This window comes from Lepidochelys olivacea (genome assembly GCF_965140295.1).
Source record: "Lepidochelys olivacea isolate rLepOli2 genome assembly, chromosome: 2".
NCBI lineage: Eukaryota > Metazoa > Chordata > Testudines > Cheloniidae > Lepidochelys > Lepidochelys olivacea.
In genome coordinates, this window is record NC_140412.1 from 104957945 (window position 1) to 104980285 (window position 22341).

The 22341-nt window shown below is 39.0% G+C and overlaps 1 protein-coding gene across 3 annotated transcripts in view; it reads left to right on the plus strand.

The window, feature by feature from the left end:
• Positions 1-22341, plus strand: part of NFATC1 (nuclear factor of activated T cells 1) — a gene marked incomplete at its 5' end in the record, with an annotated part of 147154 nt that overhangs the window by 58677 nt on the left and 66136 nt on the right. For all 3 annotated transcript variants that reach the window (XM_084618290.1, XM_084618291.1, XM_084618292.1), the window contains 2 exons: positions 2323-2495; positions 4927-5067. In XM_084618290.1, the coding sequence (XP_084474416.1) occupies positions 2323-2495; positions 4927-5067 (314 nt within the window). The remainder of the gene's footprint in view (positions 1-2322; positions 2496-4926; positions 5068-22341) is intronic.

Consider the following 22341-nt stretch of genomic DNA (forward strand, 5'->3'; position numbering starts at 1 on the left):
AGCAGCAGCAACAACATGTATCAGAGGTCTAAATTAACTCCATTAAATCTCAGAAGATGCAAATTAAGGCTAAAATTCCGTGTTTAATCCATTTGACAACAGCTACAGTGGCACTTGCAGTGGGGCTAATGGGGACCAGAATGACTGCTGGAGGCTCAAGATCTTGGGACCTCTAGACTTTCATTATGCTATATAGTAGAATAACCCTACAACACTTTTGGCCAAATTATCTGTAGGTGTTAATTGACACAGATCCATTCAACCTATTGGAGCTGCACCATTTTATACCAGCAGAATATTTCTTTGGCCCTCTATTTGATTTTTTGACAAGTAAGTAGTATATTAATTTTTTCTGTCACCATAATCATGTTAAAGGTGGCTGAAAAGATGTTGTACCAGAGCTGATCAATTTTCATGTCAAATTTGCAAGGCTGAAAATAAACAAAGCCAGACGAATAATTGATTTTTTGGTTTGGTGGCTGAATTGAAAAAACAAACAAAAAAAGTTTTGTTTTAGTTTAAGGTTTAGGTTTTAGTTTTTTAATTAAATCTAGCTAAATTTAGAAATGAAACATTTCATTTCCACATCTTCTTAAACAAAACATTTTGGCTTTTTCAAAATCCCCCCCCTCCCCCGCATTTTTTTGGCCAGATTTATTTGCTCAGTTCAACCCAAATTGGTGAATAGTTTTGATCGACCCCAAAGTGCAATTTTCAGCAGATAAACTATTCATCCAAAAAATGTCACCCAACTCCAGTAATAAAGTCCCATCAAGCATCACACACAATGTTTTGACTTCTATAGGACTTTATATCTCTATGGCTTAGGCCTCACACTCCCTTCATGAAACCTTAACAATGGGGTTAAAGATGAAATGCAAGTCTTTCTTACAATTATGTGCATTTAGGCCCCAGTGCAACAAAGCACTTAAGCACAGGAGAAATCCCATCTGCATTCATTAAAGTAGTCAAGCACATCCTTAACTTTAAGTGTATGAGTATTCCCATTGGCTTCAAATGGGACTGCTCAGATGCTTAAAGTTATGTGTGAGTTTCAGTGCGTCACTGTATCAGGGTCTTAAATTAGAACCTTAATTAATGGTGTGTTAAATTCCTTTGTTTTTAAATAGGAGCTAAAAAAGATAACATACGCAGCACTAGAAGTGCAGTATCTACTCCTTTGTATTGTATAGATCGTTGTACTAAATTTTGACATTGACACGGATACTCCATAGCTCTTATGGCCTCTTCTGTCAATGCATATTGTTAATTCATTCATTGGCAACACTGCATCTCTGATCTTGTCAGCAAATGCCTATGTTATTGTTATATCCACACTCTTAAAAGGCATGAAGACCAAAACTGGGGGATTGCCTTCCACAATTCATGTTTGCAGTGTGTGTGTTTGATGAATAATCTTTCAGTTTGCTTCAGAGTAGAATTTTAGATGTCTGGGGGGTAGTGTGACCATATTTCCCAAAAGGGAAAATGAAACACAATGTGGGGCTGGCCCGAGCCCTGCTCCTCTCCCCCTCTGTGCGTGGGGCTGACCCATTCCCTGCCCACCCTTCCCCCCCCCCACTGCACACGGGGCAGGCCTGAGCCCTGCTGCCTCCCTCATGCACAGGGCTCTCATCCAAGTCCAGCCTGCTCTCCAAAGGGGGCTGGCATTGCCCCTTACCTGAGCCCTGCCTGTTCCTCCACATGGCTGGCGTAACTGCTCGCCCAAACCCTGCCTCCTTGCCATGTGGTATCCACCCAAGCCTTGTTACTTACACACACACACACCTCCACGTGGCTGGCGTCACCACTCACTCCCCAACCCACATGTTCCTCTGCGCCCTCGAGGAGTGTGTGCCCCACTTTTTTTGTGAAATTGGGCATTTGTCTTGTTTGCTCTTGCCAACTGATCATCAGTTGGCAAGAGCAAACAGGACAGATGCCCACTTTCGCCAAAAAAGTCAGGACAGCCAGGACAGGGCTTAAAAAAGGGACTGTCCCAGCCAAAACAGGATATATGATCACACTACTTGGGAGGGAGGGGAGAAGTGAAACTGTTTGATTGCATTTACATGTGCACTGGTTATTTTATACAAGTGCAAAATAAAATTAAACTATGCATATCCAGTGTAATAAAACACATGCTAGAAATCCATATCTAAAAGGAATTATCATGCATCCAGCGTAATAATGTCCAAAATCTTAGTGTTTCTGCAGTTGTAAATAAATAAAAGCATGGGAGGGAAGGTAGAAATATTTTTTTGTGACTTTCTGGAACCTGCAGAGAGTTAGTTGAAATGTCCTGTGTTGTCTTTTGGACAGCATTGACTGCGCTGGAATATTAAAACTTAGAAATTCAGATATTGAACTACGGAAAGGAGAAACAGACATTGGAAGGAAGAATACACGAGTGCGGCTGGTCTTCCGAGTTCACATCCCACAATCCAACGGGAGAACTCTGTCTCTGCAAGTAGCGTCCAACCCTATCGAGTGTTGTAAGTAGCAATAGCCTTCTTGTTCTTGCCAGGTATTGTACAACCAATTGCCTGACATACAGCCTGTCCTTGTCAGTATGTTAAATGTTGTCTCATCGCATCTGTCCATTGTCTGAAACGTGCTTTACATCTCAAAAATGTATTTTACATTGCATGAAAAGTATTACCCGTTTCCTTGGCAAAACAATATCTGGTCCCTTGTGCATTCACTCCTACAGGAAGTTCCTTTGCAATACATGAAGAGCCACGTTAAGCTGGTGTTTGAACTTGAACTGACTTGGGCAAGTTCCTTTATGCTGAGAGGCCCTTTCACAGAGATAACTGCTATTAAGAGTTTTGGAGAACTCCAGTCCAGCCTCATTTCTCCCCCCACCAAAAAATCCCTTTGACAAGGAGCTAGTGAGATATTTAAAATTGCCATATTAGTGTTAGTTTACTGCAGTTTCAGGAAATTCCAAGAAACTGACCTTCAGTATTGGGGTCTTTTTAATAGAACAAACATCACTTTATAAACCTGTCAGATTTGGACATAGACTTCTCTTCACCCGACCCCGAGACTCCCATTTCATTCTTGCTTCATGAGCCTAGTAAATACAGAAAAGGCCCTTTGCTTCATTTAACTTTACAGTTTTTGTCTAGCTGGGAAAAAACAAGCTTCAGTCTAACTCCTGTTGCTTTCAGTACTGGATGAAACACCACCAGCTTTTGGAGGTTCTTTTTGACTCAGATTAGCAGCCACAAATTCAGATTCTAATTAACGGAACCCTTTTTTAGAGGATCCTTTACCTATCTCTCTGACTTCCCCTTGTTCCCCTGGAAGTAGTAACACAACTGAGAACAGTTTGACAGTCTGCCTTCCCAAATTGCCGTAGGCATAGGATCTCATCCACAGCTCTCTTGAGGGGGAGGGAGGTTCTGAGCCTTCCATCATCCCCCACCCGTAGCATCAAGATTTTTTGGTGGGTTCAGAACCTGCTGCTGCTCTTTGTGCCATTCCCAGGAGAGGTGCTCCAGACTGCACAACATACCTGCGAAGCCCTGTGTAATGTAAAATTTGGGGTTTCTTGGAAGCACAGTGCTCTTTCGGGTGTGTCTAGAGAAGAGCAGACCCATATTCCACCACCAGAATCTGATGTGTAACTATCGGGTCTTGAAACCAGAAACCCTTTTGCCTACAACTTAAAACCTTTCCTTCCCAAGCCAATCTCATTTAAAGAAACAAACTTTTTTTTCTAAGAAAAGTTAAGCCTGTGCTATGTGCTATATATGAAGAGTAGCAGAACCTCCCTAATACTAAGAGCTAGAACGGCACAAGCTGGTATCCTAAATACTATATCTATATATAATATATATTTATTACATTTTTTCCCTCCTTCCCCATTTCAGGATTGTTAAAGGCTAAATTTTGCTAAGGGTCAAATTCTAGCCTGAAATGCACCTACAAGTATATCCTGATCCTACCTCCCAATTAAATCTATGAGAGTAGGATCAGACTGTAATACCTAATATGCCAAATTCAATTATCCAATAAAAATGAGGCTGGCTATATCTGCATGCCATGTAAGTCAGGGGTTGCAGTGTAAAATACTATGGACTGAGCGGAAGTGCAGTGTATTATCTCCAAACAAAGCAAATACTCTTGCAATATGACAAGTGCAAAAAAAAGGTGTACCGTATGTTATTTCAAGTGCAAAAATCTGAAATAATCATGTGTCGAATACTCCATAATCCCTTGGTGCATGTGAGACCAGAAGGACCTAGTAAAATAGATAAAGTACTCACATCATTCTCGGAAGCACAGGTGTGCAAGCTGAATACCTCAGTTGAGAATGATAAAATACGTGCCATGAGGCTATAGGTTACTGTTTGCATGGTCCATGTGCAATTTGGTACTTAGAGCTTAATGGAACCATGCTCTCCAGCAAGGGTCTGTAACTGCTGGGTTACTGAAGTCATGAGTACAGTGTGGCACTTTGCCGAATTGCAAACCCTGCACTGAGCAACATATGCCTATTTTGGACCCAGAGGCTCTTGCTGTCATATGTGCCATATAAATGTTTGGCATAGGTATGGTAGAATGTGGCTTTATGTTATAGGAAATTCCTTTTAAAATAAATAAAAGAAACATACCATTTTAAGTAACACAGAACAAATTGGCGTTTTTAACTGAACAGAATGTTCTTTGTATGGTTCTTTTGAATCCATAGTACCTTATTATAATAAAAGCATTGTTTACAATTAAAGCACTTAAAACCAACTGTACACTGAGTTTCCTATAGACCTCCTGAACTTTCTTGAGTTTCTGTATCAAACTCAGTTTGTCTAATAAAAGTAAAAGTTGGGTCACTTATTTAAGTAATATTTACTGATTTTGTGTGTGTGTGTGTCTGTGGTTGTTTTTTTCTTTTCTTTTCCTTTTAAAACTCTCCAGCTCAAAGATCTGCCCAGGAACTGCCTTTGGTGGAGAAGCAAAGTACTGACAGCTTTCCTGTGATTGGGGGGAAAAAAATTATACTCTCTGGCCATAACTTTCTACAAGACTCCAAAGTCATCTTTGTGGAGAAAGCGCCAGGTATTTTTCTTTAAAAATAGACAGTCTGCATCCTTTTCTTGTTTTGAAACCCAGTGGAAATTTGATTACTGAATGGTGGTAATGTAAACACTGTCGTCCCATTTTCTTCCACATGTTTTCCACGTCATAGGGGTGGAGCTGTGTAGGTGATCTCAGCACTGTGTCATGTTATGGTTGTATATAATGCAGTTATAGCTGTAGATATGTTTCATTGCAGGCATACAATTGTGACACTGAAAGTGAGAGTTTGAAGTTTATTTTTGTAGCAAACCACAACTGTACCTGGCAGGTTTTTTTAGTTATTCTAGTCAAAGGCATTCTAAGAATTTCATCACATTTTAGTGTGAAAACATGCAAGATACTGCTGCTTCTTAAACATTTTTATAATTAGTGGGGAGATCACATTGACAGCACCTTGGTGCGGTAGGTTTGGTGGGGAAGGGGATGTGTTTTTTTTTCCTTTTGTGGTGAATTTTTTTTTATTGATAATAGAGACCTTTAATCCTCCGTGTCGGGTTGTGTAGAAAATGTAAGCCTTGAAGGGCTTTGATCATTTATTAGGTGTTCGTTTAAGAGGATTAACATTGTCAAAAGCCTGTCCAGTGGAGGCTCATTCATTTCAAAGGAACAATTTTATTTTGCCATTAAGAACCAAGGTTCTCTCCCACACACTTTTAGTCATCAAGTTTATCATTACTGCAACCGATATGCTAGCATCTGAGTGTCCCAACTCACCCTCAAGTCAGTGGGCATTGAGGGCACTCAGTACCTTATGGGATTAGGCCCTATTTGAAGTTTCAGGTTAAAGCATCTGTAGGGATTGTGGTTCATGTAACAATAATGCAAAATACGGTATTTTATTTCTGATAAGATGATGGTTAGAGTGGAGCTGTGAGTAAAAGGCAGGCTCTGAAAGGAGATAATTAAGGAGGAGGAGTATTCTTGTTTTGGAAAGGGTTTCCCTGGTGCTGGCGCAAACCGTACATTCCACAGCTGCCTGCTGCAACCCCCTGAACTGTAAGCTGTCTTCTGAGCTCCTCAAGCACTTAGCATCTCACAGCCATTCAAGTGCAGGCTTTGACATTCTGTCTGTTTAACCCTCACCATTCATTAAGTTCCAGTAAGACTACACTTCCCTGCTGTGTGACTATTGTCAATGGTATGTCTGGGGGAGGCATGTGTTTGTGCTGAGTCAGGGAACCTCCTTAACAAATCTCATTAACAAATCAAAGTAGATGTGAATTTATTTCAGAGTGGTCCCTTCAGAACTTGACCCACTCAAAGAAACCCAAAGAGCCCGTCTGAAATTTCCCAATGGGGTTCTGATTTGGCATAATTTAGGTAATCAAAACTATACCTAGGAATATCTCCATTAACGTGAATGGCTCAGATTCTCTGTTGGCAAATTGGCTCCATTGACTTCAAAGGGCAACTTTTGACTTCAGTGGAACTACATTGATTTCACACCTGCTGAGGATCTGGCCAGATGTGCCTGAGCAGTAATGCAAATATCTGTCTATCTTTTAGAAAGTGAAAGAATTACAACTTAAAAACATAAGTTCCAGAATCTGAGTGAATTGGGAAGAAAATATTATGTTTCGTTTCTGTTTAGTCCTCCATGTATGAAAATGGGTTAGGATGACATTTCAAAAATGAAAATCTAGATTGGACTCATTACAGGAAGGAAACTGTCTCACAGATTGCCCTCTTTGATGCATGTTTTTTTCTGCTTTACTTTCTCACTGCACTGGAAAAATTTTGAAAGGTCATCCTTAAAGGAAAGGAGTACTTGTGGCACCTTAGAGACTAACCAATTTATTTGAGCATGAGCTTTCGTGAGCTACAGCTCACTTCATCGGAAGCATCCGATGAACACGGATGTTCACTCTGAAACCCATCCTTACAGGGTACCTCTGAATATGAAGCTATCCAGTCATCTGCAGGTAACATCGCCTGGGTATATAAAGCTATCCCATTTTGCAATATGACATGCCAAAACCAAAATTTGCCTTCAGTTCCAGGGATCCAAATAAAGGCCCAATCCTGCAGTTCTTACTCAACAAAAATCCTGTTGCAGTCAAGGGGAGCTTTGAAGGCTCCTGGAATTCAAAATCAGATCCAAAATAGAGTAGAACCTCAGAGTTACAAACACGTTTGGAATGGAGGTTGTTCGTAACTCTGAACAAAATGTTATGGTTGTTCTTTCAAAAGTTTACAACTGAACATTGACTTAGTACAGCTTTGAAACTTTACTGTGCAGAAGAAAAATGCTGCTTTTAACCATCTTAATTTAAATGTAACAAGCACATAAGCAGTTTCCTTACCTTCTCAAACCTTTTTTTTTAAATATCAGGGAGTAGCTGTTAGTCTGTCAGTCTGTATTCACAAAAACAACAAGGAAAGAAGTAGGGTTTTTACCCACAAAAGCTTATGCTCAAATAAATCTGTTAGTCTTTAAGGTGCCACCGGACTCCTTGTTGCTTTTTTTAAAACTTTCCCTTTATTTTTTTAGTAGTTTACATTTAACACAGTACCATACTGTATTTGTTTTTTTGTTTTTTGTCATTACTGCTGCCTGATTGCATACTTCTGGTTCCAAATGAGGTATGTGACTGACTGGTCTGTTTGTAGCTCTGGTGTTTATAACTTTGAAGTAAATGTAATTTTTTAGGATTTTAAAAAAAATGAATAAGAAAATAAACAATGAACAGGTGAGCACAGTACAACGTATTTTATATAAATAATGTCTATGTGGATGTGTATGCTGAAGTGGAAGTAAATAATAGAGTTCTTCCACCTCACATAGAAAAACACACAGGAAGAGTACTGGGGCACATGGGATTGTGGGCAGGGGGAGATCCATATGCTCTGGGTTCCCTCTGCATGTGGATAACATCAGAAGAATCCTTCCCTGCCCCAAAATGTCTAATGAATCAGGAGCTACTTTGCTATCTATGGTGAGTATTCCATCTGTTTATACTAGAAAGTCTAGTCTGGTGTATAACTGAGGCTTAAATCATAGTCCAATTTAAGTAATCTGGGTAGGTTTATTGTACTTGTATGATGAAAATCTTGTTTGGTACATTCAAATCGTTCAGCCTCGCAAGGTGCTGAGCAGCACCTTGAACACCGATAAAAGTTAATGGGAGTCAGAGGCACTCAGCACTTCGTAGGACTGAACCCAAGTCTCTACAAGCCCTAATGCAGGCCTTCCTAGTGACACAACCTCATTGAGATCCAAGATCCCATAAGAGGTAGCAAGAAGAGCATCTGCTTTCCACTGTAAAATGATTAATCCCTTAGACAAAATCATGGCTACATTCAGAAAGTGAAGTCATTCACTTAGGTTGTCTACTTAACTTATTTCCTCGGCTCGGCTCCTCATTTGCTGCATCACCTAATGTAACATGACGTTTAAAACAACTGCACATGATACACCATTGTCTCAGTGACAGGCTTTTCCTAATTGTTCTTCAGCAAAATCAGTACATTTTGTTTCAAATTGAAATCAAACAATAATTTCAATTACTGTTCATTCTCCCGATGGGATCGTCTAGCAACTATACTTTTAAATAAAAGCAAGGCAGGAAATGGAGCACCGGTGCAGTCAGACTCTCTCTCTCCCTTTCCCCTGCCCCCCCCACACACTTAGAACGTTAAGTTACTAATCTTTATGAAGATTACTAGATATATTACTCACTTTTTTGATGTTGTTGTTTGTTTTTAAATCTAAATGTTGATCACATTTCTACTGGGTAGCAGTTAACTCTAGGATTTCAGCTATTACAAATGTAATAGACCTTGTGAAAAATTACAATCATAAAAAAAAAGAATGTAGCAGTTATATATAATTCTACATTACTGAATGGAACCCACGTAGTATAGTCCCTACTCCGGTAAAATCCCTAGACTAGGGTGTATATGTAATGTGATTAAGATCGTGATATTCTGCATGTTTAATTGGTTAATGCAGGATGGGATTTCTGTCTGAATAATTTCTTTATGTCTGCTGAGCGCATTGTAGTCCACTGAATGTTTTCCCATGCATGAGTTCTGAGTCTTCTGTCTTTAAGGGCTAACCCTCAGCTGTCGTAATCTCCTGAGGAATGGCATTATCCTGGCCTCTTTGCGTGGGGAGTCTGTCTATCTTAACAATGACTCATACAAAAGGGAATCCCTGAAGAATGATCAAGTCGGTTCTTGAACTGGAGAGGCAGCAGAGTCGTGTTGTCAGTTAACCCCTGAATTACTATTTTTCAGCAAAGAAGTGTTTGAAACAGTGTGAAATACTAACACAGCCTGTAAGATGCTGCATCTCTTGTGGAGAAGAAAGTGGTTAGTTGAGGGGATTAGTTGTATTTAAAAGGGCATGTTTAAAAGTAGAATTTCTTTGTAATACAGCACAGCATCAAGGCAGAAGGGCAGCTCTTACAAGATAAATAATGTGTCTTTTCAGAAGCATACTATAATATGCTCAGACCTTTTATACTACCACAAAAAAGTTCACGTACTGAAATAAGTCCTTATTTCAAAGGATTTTGGTCAATCCTTTATTGCTTGCACATCAGACCATATTTTCCGGTGATGAAAGTCCATATAAAATGTGCATCCAAGAAACTCAGCCACAGTAGTAGTAAAAATATGAATGCCAGCTATGCTTAAGAGGGTTGACCTTTTAAATTCAGTATTCCCTTACATCAGTGGGTCCCACAATGACTTTGTTCATTACGCATTACTCTTATATATGTTCTGCTTTTTCAATTTACCTCTCCATTTAAAGTTTGTGGTTTTCTCCTCCTGCTTGAAACAGAAAAAACCCAGATTTTCAAAAATGACAAGTGATTCTGGGTTTCTCAGTTTTTGCTGCTGGACATTAGACACAGTATAGAAGCCTGGGTTATTTATTTATTTTAGTATCATCTTCAGAAGTTAGATGCTCAACAATTTTGCCTGGACACTTGCAGCACAGGAGCACAAAACCTTAATATTTGTATACAGGCATTTACAAGTGAAGAAAAGGCATAGCATTTTATGTACATAATTTGATGCAATTAGAAACACATTTGCTTTCTGAGGAAGTACACTGGGCTTAGAAATGACAAAATATTTCCTTTCTGACACAATGACTTCAAAGAACATAGGTTCTGTTCTAATGTTACAAGGGATGATGTTGAGTAATTTGTTTTCCAAAACTAGTTTTTAAGTAGCAGCATTAATTTGCAAGCTGTAGAAGGCAAAGAAACACAAAGAGAGTCCTATACCAAACCAGAAATCACCATATTGCAGACCATGCTGCTGATTACCTTACAGCAATATTATTATGGATGATGACCCACAAAACTGAGTATATAATTATTGTGACAGTAAAATAACAGCTTCTCTTCAGAATAGTTTGCAAAATGTTTCATAGGGTAACCAGCCAGGAACAGAACCAAGATCCACAGCACCAAAGGACAGCAAAGACTAACAGATTAGGTTCAAGGGACTGAAATGCTCATTACTGGCAGACTTTTTCAGATTCTCCAGACTTTTCAGCTGTGATGTCAAATAGTTCTTCACAGGATTACATGTGTGTTCCATATCTTTTTTAGTAAGGCAGAATTCCACTAATGCATTTGAAGTCCCATACACACTCATTTGGCTCTATGCTTAATGACCAGATCAGGAGGTAAAAAGAGTTAAAAAGCTGAAAGGTCAGAGTTCAATGACCAAGATCATTACAGAACTGTTTTTTTTTTTAATAAATTCAATCCAAAATTCTGTTTTTTTTTCCTTTAATTTATAGAGGTGTCTCTTTATGGATAAGGATATACATTTGTACTTTCCATGACAAATGTAAGTGCGCAAGCATTTCTCATACTTCTGTCATGTATATTAGTAAATTTCACAAGATTGCTGTTTCACAAGTATTGTTGTTTCTCTGGATGACTTCAGTGGTTTTGAACATGTTGTTAATTACTCAAACAGCAAATCAGCAGTGATTACTAGCGCCAACATATTCTGAGACCCAGCGACAAAGCTGACTGTCCTTAGATATTACGCCTAAAGTCAATGAAGCTTAAGTCTCCAAAGAATGGCTTAAGTCTCCAAAGAATGTCATCTTTTTTTCTGTTTCTGAAATGATCTCAAACAGAACAGGATTTTCTCAGATTTAGTCATTATTAGAAGCTATTAAACAAAGCTTTTTGTAAATATCATTTATTCTGTCACTTGCTATTTCAAACATTTGCTGTCTTGCTTATCTGTGATTGTTTCTTTTCCTTAATAGGGCAGGCATAGCTCTTAAAATCTATATAGTTAGATGCCATGGTAAGGGGTAGAGCCAAGCAAGTAGCTGGTTTAAAAAAATGGATTTGGTTTGGTGGCTGAATTGAAAAATATGGGGGGAAATTCTGTTTTTTTCCAACTGAAATGGATTTTTTTTCCTTGATGGAACAACATTTTGTTTGGGTCAAGTGAAATGCTTGGAATATTGATTTGAAATGGCATTTTCTACACAAAATGTTTGATTTTCAAATGAAATATCAAAAGAGTTCATTTCAAAATGTCAAAACAAAACTTTTAGACATTTCAATTTTTAATTGTTTGCCAGATTTGACCTAAATTCACTAGTAGTTTTGATGCCCCCCAAAATGCAGTTACTGGTAAATTTACTATTCGCCCAAAAATTTTTGCTCAGCTCTAGTAATGGGTACTATAGAAAAGACTTCAGATAGTTAAAGAAAATCAGGTTTCTGGTGCATCTGCTCAGAGAAAGCACATTTTAAATTTGCTTTCAGCAAGTATTTCACCAGGCAAGCTTAAATTCACCTATTATAAACTTTTGTGCTAGTAAAACGTGATCTAGTGAAGGTTCACAGACAGCAAACACAAAAGGGAAGGGACTACAGCCAACACGCATTCATTTAGAAATGTAAAGAAACATTTTGCTGGTTGTTTTGCAATTTCCATGATCTCTAGCAAAGAATAGAACCAATGTGCTGCTGCTGCAAGGTAAAATTTCTGTCTGAAAGCATAGAAACCTGTTGGGAAATCTCAGCTTTGCCTGCTGAACATTGCCCAAGCAAAAGCTTTTCCATACAGCTGGTATTCAAATGCGGGGCTGTCGCACGAGGTCATTTAGTTTGCCAAACGTCTGATAACTGATATGTTCCTGAAGCAGCTTTGCATGTAATGGACAGTCCTGAGGAATCATGTGGGCTTTTATTTTTTCTCTGAGGCACTGGAAAGCTCACAGTTTGAGTCTGTTTTGGCGAGATGTGACGTAGAGACAGGTGACCAGAGTTTTGGCAGAGCGCCATTCGGTAAAAGATCTTACATTCTCAGAGATCTTTCCATTGCTCCTTCTATTGCTAGTCGCAGTCACAGTTTGGAGGGCAACTAGCCAAAAAAAAAAAAAAAAGGGTAATGTTACACACTGGTAATCAAACTGTAGCTCATAGAATAAATAAACAAGTGGCATAATGTGCTTATAGATGAGCAAATGCTACATAATTTTATCTTTGTCCGCCAGTTTATCAGAGGTCAGCACACACATTCCACTTAGTACTAAGAGTTTATGCACTGGCTCATGTGCAGTGGGAGAGACTAGAAACTTGAGAGGCATACAGCTGGGAGCACAGAACTCATGTGAAGGTCACTTGTACCTTGTTCCTAGAGATCTATTGGTAGCCAAGGAGGTTTCTGGCCATTGACCAGAAACAGATATCCTTGGGCTGATAGTTTCATCAAATAATGGGGACATTAGATGGCCAAATCTTTTCATGCCTATGCAGAAGCTATGACATAGCTTGTAGGAAATGTCAGCATGTTTCAGATTTCCCTGGCTTTTTAGCCTAAGGAATGGTAAAGATAGAATGGGAGAGCATCTGTACGCATGAGATGGTATCATCACCAAGGTGCCTCTGTCACAGTTAAGAGTAGTATTTGTTAAATGCCTTTGGTCAAGTACAAGCATCTACTGTGGACTAAGGACAGGTATTTTTTTTTTTTAAAGGGAGGCAAAAGATACGCAGGCAAGTGTGCCTACAGTTGCATGCTACTGCAATTGCACATGAAAATGGAAATTTAGTGAGCTACCTAGCCATTTGAGGGATAAAGCATCTGTTTTGTGCATGCAATGGTGTTAGTTGTGTGCAGACCTCAGACTTCAGCTTTGTACAATCTGATCCTTAAATACTATATTAGTGTATATAGTGCATCACTCTAATGTTATCAGTGATATTTTATGCACACCCCATCCACAGAGATAGGTAAAGGTCCAGTGAGCTAAAGAACTGTAGATCCCAATAGTAAAGCTCAGAGTGCGGTTCCGTAGAAATGCCTCTTAGAAAATGTGTGGTATTTTCAATCACATTTTCAATTAGGTTTAACCAGAATGTAATGGCAAATTCAGATGTGCAGAAGTGGCCTGAACTGAGGAGGGGCAGGTTCTCTGGCAGTATCTATGGTTGGCTGGGCTGAGTTGCCAGCATTCCTTCAAATAAGACAGTAACCCGGGAGACCACGAGTCCAGTTGCCAGACAGGTGTTCGAGCATTCTTGTGAATTTTAGATTACATCTGTGTGGATTTGACAAGAGGGATCCTTCCTCTTCCCTCCTTTCCCCCACTCCCTACTACTCTGCAAACAAGCCTGATTGGCTGTGCAGGAGTGCCATCCAAACACACAGATTTAACTCTGACCCTTGGGGGATTGGAGCTAATGAACAGACGAGAGGTGGGATGGGACACCAGCCTAGGAAAGATGATAACATGACTGAAAAAGGACTATAAACTTGCACCTTTCTACACAGTTTTGTGCTCTGCATTTGCAGTTATCTCCTATTAGTAGGTTAATTTCTTGTTGGTGTCATGGTAGAAGCAGAGAGAGACTTGAAGGAGGAGAGGACAGTGGGTCAGTTCAACGAGGGCACTCCATGTGTAAAGAACAGCATGGAAGAGAGTATAAAGATAGTTAAGGGAGAAATAGAGAGATAAGGGGCTTTGTCAAGGCTTGCATTATTTGCAGAGACGAGTGCCGCAGAGGATGACGTAAGAGACAAGGGCAGATTAAGTAGGGAGGGAGTATCAAAGGCATTAAACTTGAGCTGGATGTTTTTGGAATAGAGGGAGCCAGTGGAGGGATTCAAAAGGATTGGGGAGTGGCAAACTCAGATTGACATGCAAGGAAGATGTACGTATTATTTTGACTAGATCCAAGAGTGATGTGGGTGTCAGAGAGGCCAGAGAGGAGGTTGCAACGGTCATGATGGGAGAGGATGCGAGCCTAGATGAGAGGTGGCTGGATTTGGGCCCAACTTGGCTGCGCCAGGAAAGAGAGAAGGAGAAGTTGGTGATGACTCCTGGGTTACAGGCCCAAGTGCATAGGGAGCAGACGGTGGAGCTGTCAGTGATGACAGAGGGCATGGGAGGAAAGGAGTGGTTCTTGGAAGGGAAGATCTGGAGTTCAGTTTTGGTGGTGATAAGTTTGTTGACTGGAAGATATGCATTGGAGAAGTTTGAGAGACAGGATGAGATGCAGGATTAAGCTGAGGGAGTTGGCTCAGGATTGTATGGGAGAGAGTATAATTTGAAGATGGAGGCATTACATGGACAGACCAACTAGCAGAATTTGGTCTTAAGAGCCATTCATTACTACTGTTGATAATGTGTGGAAAGGAAACTACTCAACTTGAATTTCTTGTTCCAGAAGGAGTTTTCAGGGCTGACAATTAAGAGAAGGAAGAAACTATGATTTTACTTGTAAATAGAGTATATTTGATTTAGAATCATTGAGAGGCAACAGATGTAGAACTCCAAATTCTGTTTCTGGAGTCACTTTTTAGCAAAGAAACTTATTTAAATGATCAGTCTCAAAATATAGTTAATTTCAAAGGCCTAGTTGAACTAAAAAAATGCAATTCGCTAGAAACCATGTAATAAAGTTAGATAAGAAGATACATCTGATAGACACTGCAAAGTGCTTTGTATTCAGAGGTAAACATGATGCTATTGCTTTGGGGGTGTCTTGGTTTGAGAAACTTTGAGAAACTCCCAATCTAAGAAAATGTAATGGGGTCTGACTTTCAGATGGTGGGTGCCTACACACGCTGTGATACATAGAAGAAACAGGCTTTTATCTGATTTTTAGTACGTGGCTTCTCGACAACATTTTGTTGTTGTTGTTCAATTAAGCTATTTTTTATTTAAAGAGAACTTTGAAAGAAAAAATAACTCGCCTTTACATCAGAGATACTGTGTGCATTTGAATACAAAACTCAGCTCAAATCTGCAAAAAATACATAGGAGTAGGAACACAAAACTCAGCCTTACATTGCAAAAGTGTGTATACAAATACACCCAAAATCCCATCATCCTCATAAAAATAAATATATTCCAGCTATGGGTGAACCTCTAATGATGGGTTTGAATTTGGCATCCAAAAGTGCAGATACTGATCAGAAGACCTTCTCAGTCTTTGTCCCCCCACAGCCATCCTCCCCCACTAGGCCTTGACTTCTCTGGGAAAAGGCAACAGGTTGGTGGGAGTTTCAGACAGAAAGGGGAAATAGAGCACATAAAAGGGTTCTTTCTTGTCCTGGGGAGCAAAATGGCTGGAAATATAAGAGGCAATGGGAGGGTTTCTCTGGCAGGGAAGAGGGAAAAGCTGGAAGGAGGGAGCGTGTAGCTGGGTGTCCTTTTGACAGAGGGAGTGGGAAGAGACAATGGTGAAAACCAATATAACCAGAGGAGAAAATCAGAATAATGGCTGAGAGAAGCACTGGCAGATAAGGGTGTCAGAACAGAGACTGAGCCCACAGCAGGAAGAGGAGGGGAGGGAGAGACTGAGGTGAGCACAGGCAGGAGATGCTGCCAGCATGGGGAGAGGAGATGATTGCATGCAGAAGATGGAGCTGCTCTGAAGTTGGCTCTAGTCAAACCCTACACACTTTTATTTACATAGATGGCAGGGACAGGGAGGGATTTGCCAAACTTCCTACTCAGTCCCTATTAGTGGAGATCTAAGAAACCACTAAACTAAAAGAAGCCGAGTGTTGTTGGGGAAGTTGAAAGAAAGGCCCGTATTGTATATACAAAAGGCGTTCTCCTGTGTTGCTCTAAACAATGTTTCCTCCTTTACACTCTTCCAGAGACAGACAGCTACTTAGCCAGTGCTGTTAATATTTCTGTTTTATATTTGCTAGTGCATACCCCATCATAAAGCTCTTTACAAATGTAAACTGATACGCAGTCTGTACAAAGTGATCAACTTCATCCACAAGTTACTGAGCCCAGCATTATTTGGTTATGTACAGGGAAGAATAATTCCCTTCACTGGAGGAATCACTGGGTTAGGTTTAGTGGCCTGTGTCATGCATCAGGTCAGACTAGATGATCATAATGTTCCCTTCTGGCTTTAGAAGCTATGAATTTCTGAGCCTTGAAATGCAGCCACTTCTAGTGTGAGATAAAGCAATTGTTTAGCGGAGTGTGTAAGACAATACGTGGGGAGCATTTGTTCAGTACTGAGTTGGAGAGAAGAGTGCCACCTTCTGAATCATCAGCATCATCTCTTACAGTTACTAGGTTTTAGGGCTGTCAAACGATTAAAAAAATTAATTGTGATTAATCACATTGTTAAATAATAATAGAATACGATTTATTTAAATATTTTGGATATTTTCTACATTTTCAAATATACTGATTTCAATTACAACAAAGAATACAAAATGTACAGTGCTCACTTTATATTTTTTATTACAAATATTTGCACTGTAAAAAAACAAAATTCAATTAACCTAATACAAGTACTGTAGTGCAATCTATTTATCATGAAAGTTGAACTTACAAATGTAGAATTATGTACAAAGAAAACTGCATTCAAAAACAAAACAATATAAAATTTTAGAGCCTGCAAGTCCACTCAGTCCTATTTCTTGTTCAGCCAATCGCTCAGACAAACAAGTTTGTTTACATTTTCAGGAAATAATGCTGCCCACTTCTTGTTTACAATTTCACCTGAAAGTGAGAACAGGCGTTTTCATGGCGCGGTTGTAGCTGGCATTGCAAGATATATATGTGCCAGATGCACTAAAGTTTCATATGTCCCTTAGTGCTTCAACCGCCATTCCAGGGAACATGCGTCCATGCTGAAGACAGGTTCTGCTCAATAACAATCGAAAGCAGTGTGGATCAATGCATGTTCATTGTCATCACCTGAGTCAGATGCCACCAGCAGAAGGTTGATTTTCTTTTTTGGTGGTTCGGGTTCCACATTGGAGTGTTGCTCTTTTAAGACTTGTGAAAGCATGCTCCACACCTTGTCCCTCTCAGATTTTGGAAGGCACTTCAGATTCTTAAACCTTAGGTCGAGTGCTGTAGCTATCTTTAGAAATCTCACATTGGTATCTGCTTTGCATTTTGTCAAATTTACATTAAAAGTGTTCTTAAAATGAACGACATGTGCTGGGTCATCATCCGAAACTGCTATAACATGAAATATATGGCAGAATGCAGGTAAAACAGAGCAGGGGGCATAGAATTCTCCCCCAAGGAGTTCAGTCACAAATTTAATTAACACATTATTTTTTTAACAAGCGTCATCAGCATGAAAGCATGTCCTCTGGAATCGTGGCCAAAGCATGAAGGGGGATACGAATGTTTAGCATATCTGGCACGTAAATACCTTGCAAAGCCGGCAACAAAAGTGCCATGCAAATGCCTGTTCTCACTTTCTGGTGACATTATAAATTTGAAGAGGGCAGCATTGTCTCCTGTAAATATAAACAAACTTGTTTGTCCTAGCAATTGGCTGAACAAGAAGTAGGACTGAGTGAACTTGTAGGCTCTGAAGTTTTACATTGTTTTGTTTTTGAGTGCAGTTATGTAAAAAAAAAAATCTATATTTGTAAGTTGCAATTTCACGACAAAGAGATTCCACTACAGTACTTGTATGAGGTGAATGGAAAAATACTATTTCTTTTGTTTATCATTTTTAATATTTGTAATAAAAATAATATACACTTTGATTTCAATAACAAAGAATACAATATATATGAAAATGTAGAAAAACATCCAAAATATTTAATAAATTTCAGTTGGTATTCTATTGTTTAACAGTGTGATTAAAATTGCCTTTAATCACGCTTAATTTTTTTTTAGTTAATCCTATGAGTTAACTGTGATTAATCGACAGCCCTACTAGGTTTCCTTTGGAGGTTTCTTGTCCAAGTACACACCTGACTCAGCCTGCTTACCTTGTAAGAACTGATGGTATCTCAACACAAGGCTGGTTGATTGCAGGTCTGAATGAGAGGACTCCAACTTAATATCCACTCTCTCCTCTAGCATAGAAACCTACCCTTCCCTCAGGATATAATTGCAGATCAATCATCTCCATGTCAAGTGATAACATGAACACGCTTCACAAGGAATGAATGATTAGAAGATAAATCTAAAACTTGTGACTCCTGTAATGCAAAAGGATTTGGATGGCAGTGAAATACACATTAACTTGAATAAGTGTAGGGTAGGCTATGTCTGTAGGGCACCCAAAAATCAGAACATATGGTCATGCCATGTTCTGCTCAAACAATGTCTCAGTTTGGACCCCAGTATTGCACAGTTTGCTGTGGATCTCCTATATTATAAGGTGAACTGAGCTGTTCAGGAAATCAGTGTTGACAGCAAACTCACAACAATTAATCAAACAGTGGGCCCCTTTAGGAGAAAATAGCTCCATACCCTTGATTGAAAAATATATCTGTGTAAAAACTACAGGCCCAATTCACCATTGCACCAAGCTCGGCTTAACTACAGATTGGAAGGAGGCAAAGTATAGGCAATGAAATCCTAGATAATATCTGTTCCTTTCTATGTCTTTGAGTGAGCCATGGTTATTGGGGAAGCTGGAATATTTTTAACCTATTCAAGTAAAGCAAGACAATGTAAGTGTCTACAAAGTCTCCTGTTATGTCCATTTCATGGAGGAAAGGCTTGAGTGATCACCAGATACGGATGGCATATGCTTTCTGGTTTCTAGTTCTTTTTTGTTTTGATAATGCATATTCTTTTATCTTGCTGTTCCTCCTCTTAATTTTTGTGTGCCTATAAAACCTTCACGTTAATATAATCTTCCAGCTAAACTGCTGGTTTGATTCTTGTGATCTCTTAAACCTCTAGCTATTTAACAGCAATTTTCTGGTGTATAGAAAGTAAACACAGTCCTAGAGACATATAAAGATAATTTCCAATGTACACCAATAAGGATTAGAAGACAGCAGAACAATTCTTTGGAAAGCCTTTATAGCTCTTTGACTCTAAGTTACAGCTGTATGAAGAAAAATATTGAAGCCTAACAAACCACAACGATATATGTAAGTAACTGATACTGTGAGATTTACTCAACTTCTTTTAGCGCTTCTGCTGTGTTAAAACAGGCCTACAATGCCTTTTTATGTGGAAATCTTCTAGTTGGGTGTGGTGGGGAAGCCGTTCCTGTGACTCATGCTGCAGGGAATTCCCTAATGATTTAGAATATTTTTACTTCTGGACATCTGCACAGTTTCCTTTAATTCTGCAGTGAGCAGTTGATAGGAGTGAACTACAAAGAACCATTCACTGTTGAGCCATTTCATTTTAAATGGGTGTTTATATATTGAAAAGTTCAAAAAAACCCATACTAATGAAGTAGGTGTACCGTGTTTTCATCTCTAGTAACTCCAGGGGCTTACTACAGACTGAAAAAAACCCGATAAAGCAGAGCTGGATGAAGCACACTCAGAACAGAAAATGCTATCAATAACGGCACATCACAGTTATCAGTCTTTCAGTGTCAGACTTCCCAACAAATCCCTTTGTTTTCAGTTGACAATTATACTGATCACCAGCTGTAAATGACGACAAACAGCACTAAATATTGCCCTTCCAGACTCTGAGATCCATCCTGAGTAGAAAGAGCCAAACAGCTTCCTGCTCGCATAGAACTTTTGTTACTTGTGTAGCTAGTTCCTCACACTGGGCCTGATCCAAAGCTCATTGAAGACCACCAGAGTGGGGCCAAGATTTAATCCCCAGTAACTTCAGTGGGCTTTGCTCTATGTTCTCTGTGGTGTGCCTCCCTTCCCCGTACAAAAAAATTAAAACCCTGAGGCATTCTCTTGGTTCAAAAGAGAAGCAAAATGTGAGATTTGGAGAGAGACTTCCCATACATCTATCCCTTCAATATACCGTAACAAAATGTTAACAAGCACTCTGACTGAAACGAGGCATTTGATTTCAAGAGGGGATTTTAAAAATACTTTGTAAACGTAAATAAATAAATAAAATAAGTTGCTTGGAAAAGACTCTCTCTCTCTCTCTCTTTTTCATAACAACTGCCCATTTGGGTACAGTAATTCCAGAGAGTAAACTTTAACGGGAATGCCTGAAATGTGTCTGCTTCAGCTTTGTGTTATGTCTGTAATTTGAATTATTTGCATTTTGGAAAGGTATAAATTGCTCTGGTGTACTTTTGTTGGTCCTTGGCCAAGAAGGGAGTTGCCTTGGGCTTTGAGTCAGCCAGGCTGATGCAGATGTGGCAGACTTACAATGGAAACTTTTGTGGTTTATTGGTCCTCACTCCTCAGGCACATTCTGACAAGAGACAGTATCCTGCATACTTGGTAGGATACTGGGCATATGTGGCACTGGAAGAAAAATACTTTTCCCTGAGATAGGCAAATGTTTCAAGCCCCCACAAATTGTTCCATTCCCATCTTTTTTTTTTTTCTTTTTTCTTTTCTTTTCTTTTTTTTACATTTCAGCTGAACTGTATAAACCTGCAAAACATGTTTACTGTGAGAAGTTGACGTAGTGGTCTAAGGTTTCCCTCCTGGAGTTGATCCCAGTCCGTGGGCGTTGAGATTTCCTTCTCGGTTCACCAGACGTAACATGAAGAATTGTCTACTTTTTTGTCTCTGCTTCATAACAACTTCTCCTCCTTATGTTTTGGTTAAATGAAATGTCACTAACTCTTAATGAGTCATCTGTTTCCCCGCCCCTTTAAACAGCAAAGGTCTGGACATTCTCAAGAGAATTTCTTATTGGACCAAAAGCTAGTGCTCTTATTAGCTTCTAGATAATAGCCAAAGAATAAGCACAGCTCGGGATTATTTTATATATAACAGTTTAGATTATATCATCTAAAATGTTTCTGAAAAAACTCACTCTTTGTCATCATAAAAATTTAAAAAGCACATAATGGCAGCACTGGATGAGGTAATTGAAAGATTAGCTGTAGAAGGAGCCATTTTGAATTTTACAAAAATATTGGCAAGAAATAAAAACAGAATCCTGAATCAAGTCATTCATCTTGCAAGGTGGAAATTAAACATAACGAAATAACCTGAAGTTTGGTAATCCATTTACAGAAGCAAATTTAACACATGCTAACTACTAGATTGCACTTCTTTAGGTAAAAACACTACTAAAGCAGAGGTTCCTAAGAAGACTGTTACTCTGAATAGTTTGTAGTGCTGTCAAAATTCTGATACTTTCAAAATCATGTTAATTTCAACTTCAGTTTAACTTTTTTTTTTTTTTTCACAGAGAAAAGATGGGTCCCAATTTGAGGGATTGTGGTCAGGTTTTTTTATTGTCAATTTAGAAAAAGCATCTGGTAGATTAATTCTGAAGTTATATCCAGTACTCCTGCGAGGTCTGTTTAATCCTGGCAGTGCTAAAAGACACTGCTAGAAAGATTTGAGTGCTAATTCTTCTCTTCTGTCTCCCTACTATTGCAATACCTACTGCAAAGATTCTTCTTCTTGTTTATTTTTATTTGGCAGCATGATTTAAAATGGAGGAAGAAACTAAGGCATATATGCTGATTATTTCTGATAGAAATCAGTTGTGCTCAAAAGTGTGTAGCATTCACACACAAGAAGAAATGGTTTTAGACTTAAAAACAATCACCAAAAGCCAGTTGCACTACAGCATTCCTTTCACAGTGGGAGTGCTGTACACAAAAATATTATTTACAGACATTTGTAATAAATCAGACCGTTTTAAATGTGTCACCTCCATCCTTGGCATGAAAGAGAAGAGAGAAGAAAAAGTGCATTCACTGGTACCTTCCAGAGAGGCTGTTTTTTTAAACATGTGAACAGCTGTGTGGTGAAGTTCAAAATAACTAATATTTGCATTTGCATGTCCCAATGCAATAAATATACAAAAGAGATGACATCAAGTTTAATTTTCCCATTCACTCCAATGACATCTCATGTGCATTAAACCACAAGTGTCCCTGCTGCTGA